At 61.8% G+C, this 19604-nt stretch overlaps 1 protein-coding gene across 2 annotated transcripts in view; it reads left to right on the forward strand.

Moving 5' to 3' along the window:
• The first annotated feature begins 7456 nt into the window (after positions 1–7456).
• The window catches only part of ZBTB16 (zinc finger and BTB domain containing 16), a 60653-nt gene continuing 48505 nt past the window's right edge, over positions 7457–19604 (forward strand). Inside the window, exons 1-2 of one of the 2 annotated variants that reach the window (XM_074560858.1) lie at positions 7457–7571; positions 7967–9304. In XM_074560858.1, coding sequence (XP_074416959.1) covers positions 8037–9304 — 1268 coding nt within the window. In that variant the 5' untranslated portion in view covers positions 7457–7571; positions 7967–8036. Of the gene's footprint in view, positions 7572–7962; positions 9305–19604 lie in introns of both variants that reach the window. The other variant, XM_074560859.1, reaches the window with a different exon arrangement.

Here is a 19604-nt window from a genome sequence, read left to right on the forward strand (position 1 = left end):
CTTTTCATGAGTTGAGTTGAGGCGGGTTGGTTTTTTTTGTTGGTTTTTTTTTCCTCTTCAGATACCTTGAAGGGATGTTTCCAAACTGTGCCCCTTAGAGCCTCCGGGGCTGGATTCCCCCCAAAGCCGTTTCCCTTTGTGGCTGGGGGGGCCAGCTCCCCGCCCGCCCCGTCGGTCCCTCTGCACCGCTCCAAGGACCCGCGGCAACCTGGTGACGCCGTGGCCGCTTCCGTAGTGAGACGGCCGTACAAACGCTCCGACAACTTTTTTTGATTGGAGAACTTTTTTTTTTTTTTAATTGAATGAGAGAAATGAAATTCTGGTCTGTTTGGGGTGGAACTGGCGTTTCCCAGCCTGAGGACGGAGCGGTGGAGGGGAGTCACGCCAGCGAGGAACCACGGGCCGGGTTTCAAAAGGGACTTTGTACCTCGAGAGGGGCCGGGGGGGTTTGGGAAGCGGCTGCCCGCGCTGCGCTGCTGCCTGTCCCCCCGTTTGCATCCCCGGCCGCCCGCAGCACCACGTGTGAAGCCCCGGCCCTGGGCTGATCGCTCTTACCCCGGGACGGCTTTGCAGGAGTGTTTACTTTCATTCTTGGGAGGCCGATCGAGCCGTTCCCGCAGGGAATGTGGTGTGGCCGCAGGGGGACCGTGCCAAGCTCCCTCCGGCCGCGGCCAAGGGCACCGCAGCTCCCTCAAAGCCACCTTCCTCCCCGTCCCAGCGCCGCGGGAGTCGCGGTGACGGACACGCACGTCGTGGCTGCGCTGGAACGCGCCGATATTCCTCCCGACCTTCGCCAGGGATTCATAAATATCTCCCTGAAAAGGGCGGTTTGCAAGCGGGCTCGATGCACGAATGTTATCTGAGGTTTCAGTCACTTAGGAATCTGTGACCAGATAAGATACCGGGGGTTTATTGTATCTTCTGGCAATTATTAAGAAAATAAAATCAGTTAATACCTAACCTTGAACCTAGCCTGTCGTGTTTGGCCTCAGTCTTCATTCTCCCCCGTTCATTCTGGAGTCGTACAGTTTAGAGGGGCGTTAGGGATGATGGAAGACACGAAGAGGAATTTAATCTGACTAAAATACCTTCGTTATGCAGCTAGATCAGCTGAGAAGCACGTTAGGAACAAGATCTGTGTGATGTGTGATTCAGCCACTAGATTTATTTTCTCTTCCCGGTGCAAGAAAGGGAAGGAGGAGGAGCCCCTGTTGGCAGAAGTTTCCCCAGGTGTGGAGGTGTTTTGTGGGAATATTTAGGGCACGGATATGTGAAGAGGGGGGAAAGGTTTCCAGGAGTGGGGGCTTTTGTTTGCCCTGGCAAAATGGTAACGCCTTTTCTGTGCACGCACACACGCGCCTATCTACATCTCCAAAGGGATATACATCCCTCCCTTGGGAAAGGGGAAGAGATGCCTCACGCAAGTGGAAGCGGGACGTGGAGCTTTGCCCTCGCTGGAGAGGAAAGACGAAATTCGGGGTGAAGGTGTTTGCTCGGTGATTGGGATTCAGGGTCTGGCTGGTGCCAAATGGACGGCGGACGGAGGCGAGCAGCGCCGGGGCACGACAGCTCCCTGCTTTCAAGGGGCCACGGGTCCCACTTGTGGCCCTGAGGGATTTTTGGGGTTTTCGGCTCCAAAGTCATTCGGTGGCTCTTGAAAACGGTCCCGTTTTAAAGGCAGGGGGAGGTTTAAGCAGTATGTTAATGAGATGTTAATCTGGCGCTCAGAAAAGCATGCGACGGGTATTTAACTTGCCCGGATCCTTGGTAGTGTCTACGCTCGGGCACGATCCCTCCGGAGAAGGAGCGTCCCCGAAGAGGGGGCTCCGGGTGGAGGCACAGGGAAGCCGTCGCCTTCCCCGGCCGTAACGGATCCTGGGGAGAACCACGACCTGCCGGGGGCTGGGGAGACGGAGGGAAAGCAGGCCGAACCTCGGAGACGAACCTCGTCAGAGCGTCCCCTGGGTCGGCGGCAGAGCGACCCCCCAGCAGCGCTTCGCTGCGGCCCCACCGTAGATTCTGCTCCATTTAAAAGTGTTTAAAAGCGGTGGGGTGGGTTTTTTTCTGGGATGAACTTTACCGAGCAGGCGCGCAGCCTCCTCGGCACCCTACAGTTGGGGCTGACATTTGCAGCCTCGGCACATCTCTCTTCTTGCCCCATGCAGGATGGCAAATATTTTAGGTTAAGAGAAGGGGGAAAGAGGAAAAATAATTACACAGTAAATTAAACAAAGGCAACCCCCCTCCCGCTTATTAGGACTTCAAAAGTCGCTGCCTCTGGCTCGAGCTCTCTCGAATACGTACAAAGGGTAACGCTAAAAATAGGTACTGTACAAATGATTAGGTCATAGCCTGCTAGAGGGAGACATTTTTATTTAATTACTAACCCGGCAGCGCGTTGCTGGGGGGGAATACATAAACACGGCGGTTCAAAGCCCGGCTGTAAAGTTTGTGCTCCTTCGCTGAGTCACTGTGGCTAAATTCCCTTTTGTGAGGGGGATTTAGGGGAGGAATGCGGGAAGGCTGGCCGGGGCTGCCACCCTCCTGAGTCACAGCTCCGCTGGCCTCGCCGGGGCTCGGGGCCCTAAGCTGCTAATTAGCCTCATTGTCTTAGGGGCTGCGCCGCGGCCATAAGGCGGGCGAAGGGGGAGGAATGGAGGGATGCGCTCCTGGAAGCGCAGGAACAGCGTGTACCTCCTCGCAGGGGTGTTCGGTGCGTCGCAGCCCGTCCTGCGGTTGAGGGATGCTCAGCGTAACGCCATCGCTCCCACCGTCCCCGGCTGAGCAAAGCTGTGACTCGGAGCGGCGCTTGGAGCAGAAATGCCCGCTTTAGTGTCCCCCATTTGTTGCTCGGGTGCGGTATCCCTTAAAGGAGCCTAGCTTTAACAAAAAAGAACCACGCGGAGGAGAGGGAGGATTTTTCAGGCCGGGACACAGGCGTGCGGATGTGCAGGGTCTGCTCGGGTCACGAGGTGGGTGACGCAGCTCTGCTCGCAGCCGCTGCCCTGCCCTTCTTGCACGCCAGAGCGCCGGCCGCGCCGTGTCCCTCGTGGCGGGAGGGCAGCGGCGGGCGCGCGGGGCAGGGTGGACCAGCAGCGTGCCCGCCCCGTGATGCTCCACGCGCACCAAGTCAGCTCCGTGCGAATTATCGGAGTTTACGCGTCCACCTTCCCCATGGCAGCGGGAGAGCTGCGGTGCGGCTCCGCTGGCGTTGGGTACGGCCGCGGCCCTGCAGCGACACGACGCGGCATCGCTCGCCCAGCCGCGCTGCCTGCGTCCCACCGCCCCGGCCCCGCACCAGCTGCAGCCGCGCTCAGGTTCCCTTTGTGCGGCCGGCGGGGCACAATAAAGGGCCTGTTGTGGCTCCCCCGTGCCGCCACAATGCGCCCGGGTCCGGTATCTGCAGGGCTCGGATGGATCCCGGTGATAACCAATGGCTTTCACAGGGAGCTTAACGCGCCGTGGCTGCACGCTGAGCAGCCTCCTGGGGGCCCGCCGCCGCTCCCCGGCCTCCCCCGGCAAACAGCTTTGTGCATTTAGGGGGGTTTTATGGTTGGTTTGGTGTTTTTTTTTTTTAAATAAAGTCTAACACATTTAATCATCTTTTCATAAGCTGTCAGCTTGCCGCATGCGAAAGCGGAGCACGGCGCTCTGCCCCATCTGCGAGCAAAGCTTCCGCGCCCGACACCATCCCGGTCGTCTGCGCGCGCGTGCGAGAGCGTGGATGTGTCAAAGTCTGGAGGGGGACCAAAAACCAGGTTTGAAAAGTCATGGCTTTCTGGCTTAAGTTAAAACAGAGCTTATTTTACGCAAAATCCTCGTTCTGCTGTTTCGTAACCCACCTCTACACCAGCGCGACTGGGAAACCCTCCCAATACACCAAAAGCGAAACCAAAGTATTCCTAGGAAAAGGCAGGAGCCACAGCGTGGGAAGGTTCCCATCCCTCACCCTGTGTGTCGCTCGCCGCTGCAGCGGCCAGATGGCCAAAGCTGGGGGCAGAGCTGGGCTGGGGGCAACCAAATCCACGTCCCCGCCAGCCGGAGAAGCGGGGGCCGTGCGGTCGCACCCCTCCCTGGGGCGGAAAGTGGGGGGCGCTGGGTCTGTCAACGCCGCCGGAGGAGCGCGGGCGATGGGAAAGGGCGTTCAGCCGGGGGAGAGGGAGCAGAGCAGCTGCCCCGTGCATGTTTCGGGGGCGACGGAGAGGAGCCAGCCGGGGGGAGTCCTCCTCCCCTCTGCTTTCCGCAGGACAGATGACGCTGGGGGACCTCCTGGCTGAAGCTGCGCCTCATGATGGTGGTTTTTTGGGCTGAGCATCGCGAACAAGGACTTTCCTTTCTTACTGTAATTTTGGAGACTTCTCTGTTTTCTTCTCCCCATCCTCTCCCTGCGCCCAGGGGTCCCAGCCTGAAGCTGCCGTCGTCCCTTGGCCTTACAGGCCCTTAACTTGCCTTGTCCGCGCTTTGTGGACCAATTCTTTCCGTGGGCCTGCTGATGCTCACCGGGCTATTTGTGTTGGGAAAGCGAAAGTTCACGTCTCCCCATCCAAAATAAACAAAGGTCTGGGGGCTAGAAGCTGGATCGGAAGGGATCCCGAGGGTTCCCGGGAAGGATACCCGTGCTCCGCCTGGTCCTCTCACCTTCCCGAGGAACCACGGACGTCTCACGAGTTTAACGCTGGAGGTTCATAATAATCGCACCAGGCAGCACATCATTGCCCCCGTATCTGGTTGAGAGATTTACAACTGAAACTCGTGGCGGAGGAAGAAATTGCCTCAATCACTTGGAGTAATGGCACATGGAGAGGCACTTGGGCGTGACTGCTATTTAACACGAGAGCCCAGCTTGGCTTCATTTAACGTGCCGGTTCCTTTCTAATAAACACGTTACACTACAAGGTGGGGATTAAGATCAGAAAAGTAAATAAATTGGAAACCGATGGGGAGAGATGGGAGGGAAATGGAAGGTGCTGGGGGGAGCGACGGGTGATTAACTCCTGTGCCGGGGCGTGGGGAAACGACCCCGAAGGCCACGGCGGTGGCTTCCCGAGCTCTGTTTCGGCATCTCCACGGGCCCCACGCTGGGGGCTGCTGGGACTGGGCAGCCCTGAACTGCCCCCACCCCACAGGGCTGCCCCTGCTCCGCCAGGGACCTCCCACCCGGAGCCACCAGGCTCTGATGGCTGAACCCGGGAGATGGTTTTTCTTCCCTCCTCCGGGGCACTACAGCAAGTGGCCAGTTTCGCTTCTCCTCTTTGGCTTGCGGATGGGTCCGGATGGGTCCTTTCTGCTCCGGACCAAGGCACCTGATGCGAGGTCACGGGCGCCTTGGCGGAAGCTCTGCAGGGAGGAGACGGTGTTTCTTTAGTATTTCCCCTGTGCGGTGCCGGGGGCGTTGCTGGGGGAAGGGACGTGATGCTCGTGGTTTTTGGCTTTTTCCTGGGTTACGCGTGTTACGATCGCTCTGCCTCCTTGCCAGCAAGGGATCTCCCAGGTGTGGGGGGGCTGTAAGGGTCTGGGCAGAAACAGGGCTCAGGTCCCAGCAGAAAGACCCCCGTGGTGCCCTGGGGCGCTCTGGGGTTTCCGGAGCTTGCTTTGGTGACACCTGCTCGGTGTCAGGGGCGGGCGAGAGGAGAACCCCCAAGCGAAGGGGAATCCCTTCAGTTGTGGCTGCCAAAACATGGCTCGCGGGAAGATGCCCTGGCCAGAGTCGTCTAACCAGCCCTTCTGTCTCACGTCGCCTCGAAAAGCAGAACCACCTTCACGCCCAGACCCTCCGCTGCCCAGGGAGGGCTGCAGGGCCACCAGCAGCTCTGCCCGTAATCCCCCCTCGGCAGCGGCACGCTGCGAACCCAGGGGGGATTCGGGCAGCCGGGTCTCCCCGCTCGGGCTGGACAGGCCAAGCGGTGCCTTTCGGGAAAAGCGGCGGCGGGAAGTCGGGCTCTTAAACAACTGGGTAGCTTTTACTATATGTATTAGAGGAGCAACAAAAAGTGCAACGCACCAGTTGACGGGAAGGACTGGGGGGTTAATTTTCAGGATGCTGCCTGGGAATTTAGCCGTGGGATTTCCATTATTGCTAATGGGACTCACGCAGCTTAATTTCATGCGAGCTACACTAAAAACATACCCCTAACCGTCTGCAAAATTTCAGTCCTGAAATCAAGCCTTTTAAAAGTTAGGGGAGGGTAAACAAACACCTGAAACCACACTGTCTCGCTATTTCCCCCCCTTTCAGTCGTTCGGATTTAAAAGTCGGGGAGGGGGAGGAACTCGAGCAGTTTTAGGCAATTAAAAAAAAACCATACTGCAGGCACGCTGGCTGCCCGCGCGCCGCCTCTTCACTCTCTGCCAATTACAACGGCAGAGTTATAACCCCCGAAAAAATAGGGGTAGCTGATGCCTTACCCTTAAGTATACTACCGCGAGCGCTGCGTTATCACACGCGTCTAATAACCCGAGCAGCGCCGCCTTTCATTGTGAGGCCTCTGTTATTAGGCTGTTCTCGTTAAATGACTGCTATCATCTGGTCCCAAAGTACATTAAATCCCATTATAATTATAAACACACTTCCCCATAACGTTCTCCTTAGATTACATTTGCGCTGCTTTACCCCAAGGGTATCTTTGTACTAATACCGTCCGTATTTGTTGTTTTAGCTGACGAGGCCGGGCCCCGCGCTGCTGCGGTGTGCCGCGGGTAGTGCCGGGGAGGGAGAGGGTTGTGGTGCCGCTACCGTGCCTTCCCCTGAAGACGACACGGGTCTTTACACGCGCCGAGCGCCAGCACTGCACGCGGTGAAAGATGCTCTGCCTGGGGAGCAGTGCCCTCGGCGAGGGGCGTCTCGCGGCCCACGCTCTACCCCTGCCTTTTTCTGTTGTTGTCGGCACCGCAGCGCTGCCGGCGTTTCTGTTTCGCTCCCTCTCCGTGGCTGCCGTCACCGGCCTTTGCTGGCAGACCTCCATCGCCCATCCTCGGGGACCCGCGGCAAGGGTCCGACGAGCGTGCGTGAGCAGCGCCCGTGTGGTGCGGGCGCTTGGCCAGGGCGAAACGAGCTTTATGGGGGTGTCGCGCGGAGCCCGGCCCAAACCCCAACCCGAAACTTGGGCTTTCCGGCCGGTTTCCACCTTCTCCCCCTCTTCCATCGGGGCGCCCTCGGCGGGGGCGTGTGGCGGGGGGGGCTGTCACCCGGGGGCGGGCGCGTCTCCCCCGGGGCGGCTCGGGGCGGGCGGCCCCCGCGCCGCCGCCGGTCCCCGCGCCCCCGGCTCGCCGGCTCCTCCATGTTTGTTGTCGGCAGCGCTGTCCAGCCGCCGCCCCGCTCCGCTCGCCCCGCAAGGTGCCGCGGCGGGGCCGGGGGGGGCCGGGGGAGGGCGCCCGCACTCAAGATGGAGCGGGCGGCGGCGGGGGGGCGCGGGGGGCGGGCGGGCGGGCGGGTGGGTGGGTGTGGGCGGCCTGACGTGGGCGCGGGGCGGCCCGTGGGCCGGCGCCGCCGTGATTTGCTGCGCGGCGCGGCGAGCGGCGGCGGCGGCGATGAGAGCGGGCAGTGCGAACTGCCGGAGCAGCCGCCGGCCGCCGTGAGTGCGGGCAGGGGGCGGGCGAAGGGCTGCGCCGGGCCCCCCCCACCCCACCCCGGGCCCCCCCCCCGCTCCGCGCCGCCCGCCGCTCGCCGTGCACCTGATGGGGTCGCGGCGGAGCCCCGCGGGCGGGACGGGGCGCGCCGGAGCCGGAGCCGGGCGGGCGGCGGCGGCGGCCGGGGATGCGCCCCTTTCCCGGGCTCCTCCGCCGAGCCCCGCGCAGAAAGTTTTCGGCGAGTCGCCGCCGGGCTGCGGGCTAACCTCCCTCTCTCCTCTCTCCTCCCCCGGCCCTCCTCTTTTCTTTTCTCCCCCCCCCCCCTTCTCTCTCTTCCCCCCCCTTCCCTCCCCTCCCGCTCCGCTCCTCTCCCCCCTCCGCCTTTTGTTTTCGCAGATAGTCGGCACACAAAGCTAGTCCCAGATTTGAGCGACGGCGAGGCACCCTGATGAGTGAGCCTCGGGAGCGCCATGGATTTGACTAAGATGGGCATGATCCAGCTGCAGAACCCCTGCCACCCCACCGGGCTGCTGCACAAGGCCAACCAGATGCGCCTGGCGGGGACGCTGTGCGACGTGGTCATCATGGTGGACAGCCAGGAGTTCCACGCGCACCGGACGGTGCTGGCTTGCACCAGCAAGATGTTCGAGATCCTCTTCCACCGCAACAGCCAGCATTACACCCTGGACTTCCTCTCGCCAAAGACCTTCCAGCAGATCCTGGAGTACGCCTACACCGCCACCCTGCAGGCCAAGGTCGAAGACTTGGACGACCTGCTCTACGCCGCCGAGATCCTGGAAATCGAGTACCTGGAGGAGCAGTGCCTGAAGATCCTGGAGACCATCCAGGCCTCCGAAGACAACGACGCCGAGGTCACCATGGCTGACGGAGGTGCCGCCACCGCCACCGAGGAAGAGGAGGAGAGGAAGTCAAGGTACATCAAGGGCCTCTTCATCTCCAAGCCCGCTGGCGAGGAGAGCGGGTATGCCAGCGTGGCCGGCCAGAGCTTGCCAGCAGCCACAGCAGAGCAGAGCCCCTCCGCCTCCTCATCCTTCGGCCCCCTCTCCGCCATGAGCCCCACCAAGGCGGCGGTGGACAGCCTGATGACCATCGGGCAGTCGCTGCTGCAGGGCGCCCTGCCGCCCGTCGCCCCTGAGGACTCGCGCCCCGCCACCCGCCGCCCCCCTGGCCTCGCCGAGGTGAAAACCGAAGCGATGCAGGTGGACGACGCCTCCAGCCATGACAGCCCGCGGGCGGCCGAGCCCGGCGCCTCCAGTGGGGAGAAACCCGAGGAGAAGGGCAAGGAAGGGCCCGGCACCCCGACCCGCGGCAGCGTCATCACCAGCGCCCGTGAACTGCACTACGGCCGCGAGGAGGGCGCCGAGCCCCTGCCCGAGCCCGGCCAGGGGCTGCCGCTGGGGCCGGAGCCGTCCGCCGCCGCCGGCCAGGATGGGAAACCCCTGGGCATCTACTCCCTGCTGCCGAACCACAAGACTGAGCCGGTGCTCGGCGTGCCGCCCGCTGTGGCGTCCGCCCTGCACGTGCAGCCGGCCCTGGCCGTCTCCATGGACTTCAGCGCCTACGGGGGGCTGCTGCCCCAGGGCTTCATCCAGCGGGAGCTGTTCAGCAAGCTGGGGGAGCTGGCGGCCGGCATGAAGACGGAGAGCAGAGCCCTGGGCGAGCAGTGCAGCGTGTGCGGGGCAGAGCTGCCGGACAATGAGACCCTCGAGCAGCACCGGTGAGTGCCGACGCCGCGTTCTGCGCCGGGCGGGGGGGATCTTGCTGGAGGATTTCGGTTTCGGGTCGGGTGTTGTGTGTGCCGGTGCAGAGTTCCCACCGCGGACCCCAAAACCGGGGCGCGGAGCGGTGTGCGCGGGGAGGGGACAGCTGTCGCAACTTTTCCAGGTCTGGCAGCCATGCCAGAAGGTTCCTTGCAGCGAGTGCCGGCTGGGGAGGGCAGCCCGGAGGGGGCTCGGGCCGTGCGTGTCTCCTGCTAGCACAAACCCCGCCGGCTTCCCTGGCTGGCATCCGCCAAACCACTCACGGTTGCTATGCCTGGAGTTTAGGGATCTGCGTGTAGAGGGATGCTGGGGGGTCGGGCAGCCCTCGCCCACCCTCTGCCGAGAGCCCGTCCCTCCTGCCCAGCACCCCCGCGGGGCGAGGAGGGGAGAGACGCGTGGGACCCCCGCGCCTGGTCGCCGTGATGGCATTTGGGGTCGCGGCAGGCAGCGCCTGGCCAGCCCGCTGGTTGTGTGCCGCTCCGCTCCCCCGTTTATGAAATATTTGTACTTTGCACAAAGTGACACGTAGGTCAGGCTGGGTGACGCCACGGTGAGCACGGAGCCGGGGGTCCGTCCCTGGGGGCATCATGGGTTCGGGTTCCAGTAGCTGCCGATGCAATTTCAGGGGTCCCTGGCTCAGGGTGGGGGGGATCTGTGTGCTCACACCGAGCCCCACGCCGCGGGGAGCTGCTGCGGGGTGGGAGGGTGGTGGTGGTTATCGGCACGGGAGTTCGGTTCTCCCCCGTTTACCATCTCCCAATACTGGAAGCGGGGACTTGGAGCTCATTCCCTGATTTGGCTGGGGAACGGGGCTGCGTTAATTGCCGTGCCTAAATCAGCATCGCCGGTCAAACCCCTCGGTGCTGGGCGTGCTTCGGTGAGCGCGGCACTGGCCCCCGGCGCGGGCGGCAGCGTCCTGCCTGGGGGAAGGCAGCACCGGCGCGGTGCCGGAGCTGCTCGCAGCCTCCCCGAGCTGCGCACCCTGTCAGATTTTTTTTTATTGAATCAACAGGTTAATTAGTCCCGATGCACGTAACGCGCTCCGGGGACGGTGGCCGTGCGGGCGCACGCCTCTGGCGGGGGAGCCGGTGCTGCCGGCACGCCAGCAGTGCGGGATGCGGTGCTGGAGCAGCAGCTCCCGCACGTTCATCCCAGGAGCGCTTCCCGTGCCGGGTGGCAGCCGCCGCGACGGGCTTCTCATCCCCGCGCGGGTCTGTGCGCCAGCAGCGTCGCCCCTGGGTCTGGCCGGCGAGGGCAGCCCTCGCCCCGCGCGGGGACCCCGGCTCTTTGTGGGCGCGCGGCCGCTCGCTGCTTTGTTCCCCCCGGCCGGCGGCAGCGCGGGGGTTGCGCGGGCTGGCGTGCCCAGAGCTGCCTCGGTGCGGCTCTTCCCCGGCCGCGCGGTGATGCAGACCCAACGTCACCGGGGGAGAGCTGCAGTGGAGGCTCAGAGAGAATTTTAACGTGCCGTTCTGCCACGGCCGTAGTCGTCTCCTTTTCCCCCTCCGAGCCCGCGAGCAGCGGCTGATGGGGCTGCTCCCGCCGGGGATCAGCCCCGTCAGGGCTGGCTGGAAGGTCGGATCCTTCCCTGCGCGATCAGGAGGCGGGGGAGCGTGGCCCAGCGCAGCAGCCCGTATTTCACATTGCCTTCCTGGGCTTGCCTTGTTTTGACAGCCGCGGCTGCAGGGTCGTAGCTTATTTCTTAATTATTCATGATGCTTATCAGAGGCTGGGTGCGCGCCGTGCCCCGGCGGGCGCTGGGGTCTGGCCGAGGCGCGGGGCTGAGCGCCGTCCCCTGCCAGCCCAGCCCCGGGGGCGATCGCTGAAGGCAGCGCCGAGCTCCCTTTGCCCCTTCCTGCTGCCGGGCAGGTGACCCGGCGCTGGCAAACTTTGCCAAATCCTGCGAGCCGTTTCTGAAGCGATCTGTAAGGCCGTCCATGTTGAAAGGCGTTGGGCAACAGTCGCATCAACTCGCCTACCCCCCTCGCCCCGAAGTCTAAATCTAAGGCGGTTTGTGTGTAGACAAGGACTCATGTGGCTTTTTTATGGTGTTTGCTTTCTAATACGTGGTGAAAATTACCATTTGGGGAGGATTTGTGGGATCCTATTGTATTTATGGAGCTGTTAAACAGCATCTACGCTAGGCTGGGATCTGTAACTCCCTGCTGGAGCAGTTCTGGTGGTGGTGGCAGCTGCGACGTGCCGGCTGCGGGCTCCGGTGCCCGATGGAGAGGGGGTTTAAGGGGGACCCGCGCCCCACGCTGGGGTCCCGGCACCCCCTCCCCGCGTGGCTGGCGGCGGGGGCAGGATGCGCCGGGGGCACCGCCGTGCTGCTCGTCGGCCGGCGGCTTTCGCTGACCTCTTTCTGCCGCACGTTCGCTGCTGTGGTTTTGCTTTCCCACCCCGAAGCGAGCGCGGCGGTGCCCGGAGCGCAGCCCTTCCCCACTGCGGTGAGCGGGGGCCGGGGAGGGGCACCTCCGGCACGGGCGGCACCGCGGGATGCTCAGCTGCCCGGCACCACGGCTTCCGCGTGCCGAATCCCGGCGGGTGAGAGAGTGAGCCCGAGCCCGTCCCGAGCCGACGCCGCTCGCTCTGCGGGGAGCTGGGTGAGCCGAGGAGCACCGTGCCTGTTTACATGGCGCCAGCAGCGGGTGCATATGGCGGGGCTGTTTGTTTACACACACACATGCCTATAGAAGTATAAATATATGTGTTTGTAGTCTCGGAGCCTCCGGAGTGTTGTTCCTGCCTTCATTGCTGTGGGAAACGTACGCAGGAAAAGGGGGAGCGGAGGGCCGGGCTGGCTTTTCGCTGGGCTTCGGCTAGCGTGTCGGGGGGGCTGTTGGCCCAGGTGATGGAGGGTGCCCGAGGGAGGGTTGGCTGCCGCGGCCGCCCTCGTGGCAGCACCCTCTGTGCCCCGTTGCGAGGTGGGCAACTCCAGAGCGCTGAGCCTGTGACCTTTTGGTGGCCAAGCGGCTGCCGGCCTCGGCACCGACTCTGGTCAGGGTTTTTGGGTCCGTGAACCTGCCGGCTGCTGCGCAATCCGGGGGTTTTTTTCCTTCTTTACCGAGCTTATGATTTTGACTAATTGAGTGTATATTGAGTCGGCAGCTCTTTAATTTTTTTTTTATAAAAGATTTCCTTCTGGGTTCAGCAAAGTTCAAACTTAATCTAATGTTAGTATCGATCGTCGCTTCTAATTGCAGACAAAAAAGCCATAGTTCAGCGGCCCTTTTTGGGTTTGTTTGTACGGAGAAAAACCTCCCGAGCTGCGACGCGCCGAGCCCAGAGTAATTTTTCATCAGGAAGTTAAATACCGTAAAACTTTATAAAAGGCGTGGTTTCATTTTTTAAATGTTGATAGCAAGACTGGGAGGGGGTGCAATTTGATAAAGTTCATTAGCGGTGCAGCTGAGCGTCCAAAGCCCGGTGCTACCCGGGAATTCACCCACCGTCACGGTGCCGCTGCTGCCGGCGTTGGCCCCATGCAGCTGTGCGAGGTGGGGAGGCTGGGCTGGAAAACGAACGTTTTGGCTCAGAACCCGAACGGGAACGGTTTTGGCTGGAAGGTGCCTGTTCCCGCCGCCCTACGGGGGATGCACCTCGGGAAAAGCCTCCTGTCCGGTTTTCACTGCTGAGTTTTGCGCTTTGAGGTTTCACGGCTGAGCTGTCGCCTAAAGGAGGTGTGCTCCGGTGGAATAAGAAGGTGTGCCCTTCCACCCTGGCCGCGGTGCCCCAGACCGCAGAGTTTTGCCCTCTTTTCCCCTTCCTGCGGCGCAGAGGAGCGGCAGATCTACCTGTCCGCATCCAGCGGCACTGCAGCAGCGCAGGACCCGGCACCGCTGCTCTCACCGGCGCGGTGCGCAGGACCAGGCGTGGATGCTCCCGCCGGTCCCGGATGCTCCTGCTCAGGGAAACCGCGGCTTCCCATCGGCGTGCGGGTCCCGGCTACAGCCTCCGGCAAATCCCGGTGACCCGTTGGCCTGCCCGGAGCTGTAGCGTTGGCGGCGTAGCGAACTCGAAGCAGCGGCGTAGGGAAGTCTTCCAGCTCTTGGCTCCTTCCTCGCCAGGCTCACCTCCATCCGTCTCCGCCTGGATCACCCGAGCGTTGTACGACTAATGCCATTAGGCACGTTGGCACTGCTCGTCACGTCACAGTGAGAAACAGATGCAGTACACCATTAAAGCAATAAACGTGATAAATCGGATCCCAAGTGCTTTGTGAGATGTTATTAGCGTTCATTTTGGTAGCCTGGTACAGTAGTTGTTTTTTATTTTATTTTATTTTAAGCGTTCGGCAATTTGTGTTCCGCTGCAGCCGAAACTTCGGAAAAAAGGAGGAAAAATAGAAAACGAGGCGGGGGGGAAGGGGACAAATAAAGAAGGCAGCAGCCCCCCAAACTCTGCCCGTGATTACTTCCAGAGTCCGAAGAGGACTTGGCAGCTCTTGTTTCTTGCTGATGGGGCTTATTAGCGGCACCTGGCATCATAAGGGGCTAATGGAAAGCAGGGGTCCGGGCCGGCCGCTGCCGCGCGGCGCGGGGCAAGGAAGCCCTTATTAGCTTTATGGGCAGGGGGACGTGCCCCGCGCAGGAAATGAATGTTGCCGCTGAGGTCCGCGGCGCTGACCCCGAGCGTGTAACCTGTGAGCGCCGGCCGAGACCCCGCGCAGGATGCTTGGGATTTCGGGGCTCTCTGGTTCTTGTCACGGGCAGAGGGGGAATACGGCCTGGTATGCTGCAGCCTTGAACTTTTGATTTATTCAGTGGGGGACTTAACCGTTTCCATACTCGGCTCCCAGCGCGGAGGGGGGAAAGCCCCCTCGCCTTCCCTGCTATTCCGTCAATTATTCTGCATCGTTTTAGTTGCGCGGGTGACGCGCTTTAAAGCTAAAACTCTGAGATTCCCATCAGAAAACGCCGATTTTTAATTTTTTTTTTTTTTTTTTAATTTTATTTCTTTTTCCCCTTGCACAGTAATACCTTTTGTGTCTTCCCTACGGACGGCGAGGCTGGCGGCCGGGGGTGTTCCCCGGGGGCGAGGGGGATGCTGCGAGCGCCCTGCCCAGGGTGTCCCCGCTTTCCCCGGGACTGGGGCCGGTGGATCTGTGCCAGCCGATCCCCGTTGGCCGCAGGATGGGGACCCTGGTGTTTAAAAGCTGCCTGCTTGAGGACGCCTGGGGTGGCTTTTCCCCAAGCGGGCTCGCTCCAGGCTCGCTCGCAGCACTTGGCTAAGCTTCGCGGGGCCTTTTCAGCTCTGGTTATGGCTCGTGCAGTGGTGCCGGTTAAAAAGGTATTTATTGGCTGCGCAGAGGGACCCTTGGAGAGCCCGTGCTGTTTCAGGGGGACGCTCTCGGCTCTTTTTTTTCCCTTTTCCACGTGGAAATGGTGTAGAGCAGCCCAGCAAGCTCATGACGGAGCATCCCTGCCGCCTTCCCCGCTTCTGCGCGATGTTGGCTCTTTAGTTACACCGGTGCGTAAATCTGTTTTCCTTGGATAGAGTAAAACGATCTGCATTTTCCTTTTTGCTCGCAATTAGCAAGATTTTTCTTTTTCTCCCCCCCCCACCTTCCTTGACAGCTTCAAGAGAGGCTTTAAATGAGTAATTACTAAATATTTCCCGGCAGCCAAACACGGGGCCATGGCATCTCCTGTTGCAAAAGTGAAAAATATTTCTGTTTGCAGTTAATTTTAGTGGCAGGCAGATCATGTTAACTGGGTGTAATTGCTTCCAGATATGGCAGAGGGTTTTGTGTGTTGGGATGAAGGGTCTGGTAAGTGCTCACTTCCTGTGTAAATTAGCCTATTCCATTCATTCCCCCGCGCCCGGCAGTCCTGGCTTGTGTCACTCTGCCTGAGAGGGGTTCCCCCCCCCCCCCCGACCCGGTGTTAGCCACCCGGTGCTTTACGGGGGTGTTTGGTCCTTCGCCGGGCACCGCCGCCTGCCCTGCCGTGGCGGGACGCGCAGTGCCTGCATCCCGCTCTGCCGCCGGAGAGCGATGGGAGCCGCGGCCGTGAGGCGGGTAAATCCAGATAACGTGCCAACATTCACGTAACGCCTTTTGATATACGGGCTTACCTGCCGTGGGTGTTCGGGAACGCTGTGTGCGTGTTCCTTCTGCATAATCCTTGTCTAAGCCGCCGCATGCCCGAAATGCTTGGTATCAGTTTGGAAGGCCGGTTGGCACCCGTGGATCGCTTCTGCAGCTGCCGCGGGGAGCCGTGGGTGCCCCTGCGAGAGCAGTGCGTGCTGCTGGCGCACGTGCTGTCACAGGTACAGGTGGACTCCTCTTCCCAACGAGACCATCCGCCAGCTCCGGCGTTTTGTGGCTAAAGACGGGAGCATCACCCTAAAATTTGGATTGTGGGAAGGGAGCCTTTGCGCCCCAGGCTCTTGCTCTGGCCAGGGGCCAGGGCCGCTGGTATCATTTTCGCTGTAGTGTTCTTAACTGATTTTAAGTAGATTATGGTTGGATACGTGCCCCGCTGCGCTGGTTCAGTGTTCCCTCGGCCTTGGTCGCCGCCTTGCCGTTGTATTGGCGCGCCGTGTCGCGAGCCGGTCGGCGGTGCGCGGTGGAGGAGATGCTCCTCCACGTCGGCACGGGCGCTGTCAGGCACATCGAGCCTCGCTAGAGCCGCCCGCCATAAATCGGCGTTAAACAGCCTGCTTTGTTAGCGGTGTCAGCGCGGGAGATGGGCTCTTTATCTGCCGGTATCAGCCGGGCTGATAACCCCCTGCTCCGCTCGGCGCGGCTGCCTCGCTGCCTGCGGGGGATGCCGCTCGGGGGATGCCGCGGGGCTCGTCCTGCACCTTGCGGAGGGGGCCCCCGCACCCCCCTCTCAAAACAAAATACACCCCCATCTGTCACCCCGTGGCGGAGGGGGGATGCCTCTTTTCACCTTGGTGACCTAAAAAGAAGGCAGACACCGACCGAGCGGAAAAACAAAGAGAAACTAAAGAAAACCAACCCCACAACCCCGAACAGCAGACCGTTTCCATCGCCGGCGGGCTGGCGAGGTCGGAAAAAAGAGCACAAATACCCCCCGCGGGAGGGGGTTCCCTGGGGGAGCGCCGGGCTCTGGCTTCCCTGGGGCATCCCTGCGCGGCACCGGGAGGCGCGGGTCTGTTCTCCGGCAGAGGGGCGGCAGAAAGCCGTCTGCTCGCCCAAACGCCCGCCCGGCTCCCGGTGTGGCATATATATGTGTGTGTATGTATAGATATAAAACTCCCCGGCTGTTGCCTGTCCTTTAGCGTCGTCTGAGACTGGCGCTGGCGTGCCGCGCGTTACGCCCCTCGCCGCCCGTGCGCTGTTGGCGGCTCCAGCACAGCTCTGCAAAGGGCTTTTCTGCTCCTGCCACCGAGTTTGGGGACGGTGCCGGGCTCCCTGCGCCCTGCCCTTTGTCACCTTCCCTCCTTCTTTTCTCTGTGCATTATTTATAGTAAATCATATTAGAAAGGAGCGCTAAGGAGGAAGTGTGATTCATCCTCCTTGAAACCGGTGCTGACATAAATAAAGGCAAAGCGCTTACTATGTGTTTTTTATTACGGTGTTTAGGGACAGGTTGTACTAATTTTGGCGTGCACAGACTAAACCCGTGAAGGCTACGACTCTAAGAAATTCGATTTAACCACAGCACAGACTGCACGTTAAAAAATTCCAACCAAAACCCAGCCGGTCTTCTTGGAAGCGCGCAGGCAGGGCGACACGAGGCTTTCGGGACGGCTCATCGCTTTCCAGATTTTACTGCGTGCCTTCGGCTGCTCCGTGTTGGCCTCTCGGGGGTTTGCTGGGGGGCAGCTGCGAGCTCGGGCTTCCTCGGTGCTCGAGTGCCCGGAAGGAGATGCTCCAGTCGGTCTGGGGGAAGCAGAGAGGGGATGCTCGGTGCAGAGGGACCCGGCAAACGGCTCTGGCCGGGGGGTTTTGTGCTGGCGGTGGGAGCTGGCTGCCGGCAGCGCAGCGCAGAGTGCCGGTGACAGATCTCTTATCTGCGGCTGGGCACGGGCTGCGGTCGCAGCCTGCTGCGCAACACGCACCAACTGCCTTGGCGTGGGAGAGATAAGGCGCGGGGCGTTGTGCAACGCCGGCACCCGCTCGCTGTCCCGCTCCCGCCATGCCGCGCGCAGCCGGGGGGCGCGGGGCACGGCACCACGTGCATCGCCGGCACCACGGCAGCGCCCCTCCACGAGCCCGGTGCGCGGCAGCGGCGGCCTGGGGTGGTCGGAGCACGGCAGGGCCCCTTTCTGCGAATCGGCGCAGTGTTCGGAACCGAAACCCTCCGTACCTCCCCGCTGGGCGCTCTGCTTTTTTTTTACCCGTAACGCGGTGATTTCCTCCCCTCTTTCTTCCTTCCCCCTCTTCGTAGAAAATATCCCGAGTGCCCGGAGCAGGCGGAAGGGCGCTTCTGCGAACGAGAGCGGTGGCCGGAGGCGTTTGTAGCGTGCAAAGCCCCTTTGGGCTGCGCTGCCCGCACCTTTTGGGGGGCACAGGAGGGTCCCGCAGCTGCCCTGTCTCCCCGGGGCGCTCAGAGCCCGGCTCCCGCTTGCCTCGGACGAGCGCCAGCGCTGAGCGATGAAATGGGCAGAAACCCCACTGCCCTCCAGCAGGAACGTGTTTGGGGGAAAAATTGAACTTGGATGAAAACCTTTCCCGTGGCAAAGCGGGAAGGAGTTGTTGTTTTTGCTTCCCGGGTCCTTGTCTCCTCTTGCTCTCGGGGGAAGAGATGGGGGAAACGCCGCTCTGGCTTTGCCGCGCCTTTCGGTTTGTTGTCACCCGGGCTGAGGGGCAGCCTTTGGTTGGGGGGTTTTTGGGGGGGTTTGAACGTGGTTTCTGGGGCTGCAGGGAGGGTGATGTGTAGGGCGGGGGCTGTGGGAAATGGGTGCCGCAGTGGGAATGGGACCCCCAGCATCTCCCGGCCGCAGGGTGCTGAGTCTGCCGGGGAGCTGGGGGGCTGCGGGGGTCTCGGGATGCAGAGGCCATCGCGTCTATTGATTTCTGGCTTATCTGGCCCTTGCGCTGGAGGCGGCTCTTCCCTCAGCGTCGAACCAAATGTGACGTAAAGCAGCCCACAAATGTATATCGTCCTTCTCTTGCGTTAATCAGGGCTGGCCGATGCATTATTTAGCGGGGTGGGAGCTGCCGCCGGCTGCCCCGGAGCGGGTGCCGAGACCAGTCAGCGGGTGGGTGGGGGGATCGGGGGACTCTGGCGGGTCATGGGCCACCATCGCTCTGCACGGGCCCGGGATGGCGGCCGGCGGTGCCGCTCCAAGCCGGGAGGAGAGCTCCCGTCAGACCTCGCCACTGGGAGAGGGACGCGTCCGGCTGCGCCCTCCAGAAGGAGATGGCGAAAGAGGGGACCCTGATGATGGGGGGCTGAGCCCCCCCAGCGGAGCAGAGCCGTGCGTCTCCCGAGGACGGCACTCCGGGATGCTTCCCTTCTCCTCGCTGCGGAACGGAGCCGTGCGCGGTGTGTCGGCTCTGCCGGGCAAGCGCTGAGGGCTCGGCCACTGCCGGCGCAGGCAGCTGCGCCGCGACCTCCTCCAGCTGGGCTGGAGCTGGAGAGCTGCTCCCTAATTAGCACCTTTGTTGCTAAGTGAAGGAAGCGGCCGTGCGCGGCCAGCTTCCCGCTAGCGCTACGTGTGTCGGGGAGGGGGCCACCAAACGCCGCCGCACACGCCGTGCCGGAGCCGGTTATCCCGGGGCGAGGCCGGCGAACGCCGTTGCTTTCCTCCCCGCCCCGCTTCGTTTGTTGGGTGTGTGGTGCTACCCACAAATACAGTTGGTGGGGGCTGATAAGGATCGCTGACCTAGAGCGAGCGATGGGGACTTGCTTCCTGCTGAAAGTAAGAGAAACCCACATCGCGTTGTGTTTGTACGGCCAGATCGGACGTTTCTGGCTGCTGGTTGCCTGCATGGATGTGCCACGAGCGGGGCTTGCGTCCTCGGCACACTCGTGGGTGAGCGTTTTCGGTCCCCGGTGTGAAATGCACTCTGCGGGACCGAGTCTCTTCGGGCTTTGGCGCGGGGTGACGATTTTCCACCCGACCAAAAAGATGGCACATGTGCACGGAAGCGGGATTTCTGGAACAAAGTCCAGGGTTTGCTTCGCCCTGAGCCGCCGTCGGGAGGGATGCTCCTCGTGGTGCCCCTCCTGTGCTCCCGCCTGTGCTGTGCCTCGTCTCCTTTTGCTGCCAGCGGTGTTTTGGGGCATTCCACTTCTTCCTGGTTGGGTGTAACACGTGCAAATGCGTCTTTGTACGGGC

This window comes from Larus michahellis, chromosome 17 (genome assembly GCF_964199755.1).
Source record: "Larus michahellis chromosome 17, bLarMic1.1, whole genome shotgun sequence".
In the NCBI taxonomy this organism is placed as follows: domain Eukaryota; kingdom Metazoa; phylum Chordata; class Aves; order Charadriiformes; family Laridae; genus Larus; species Larus michahellis.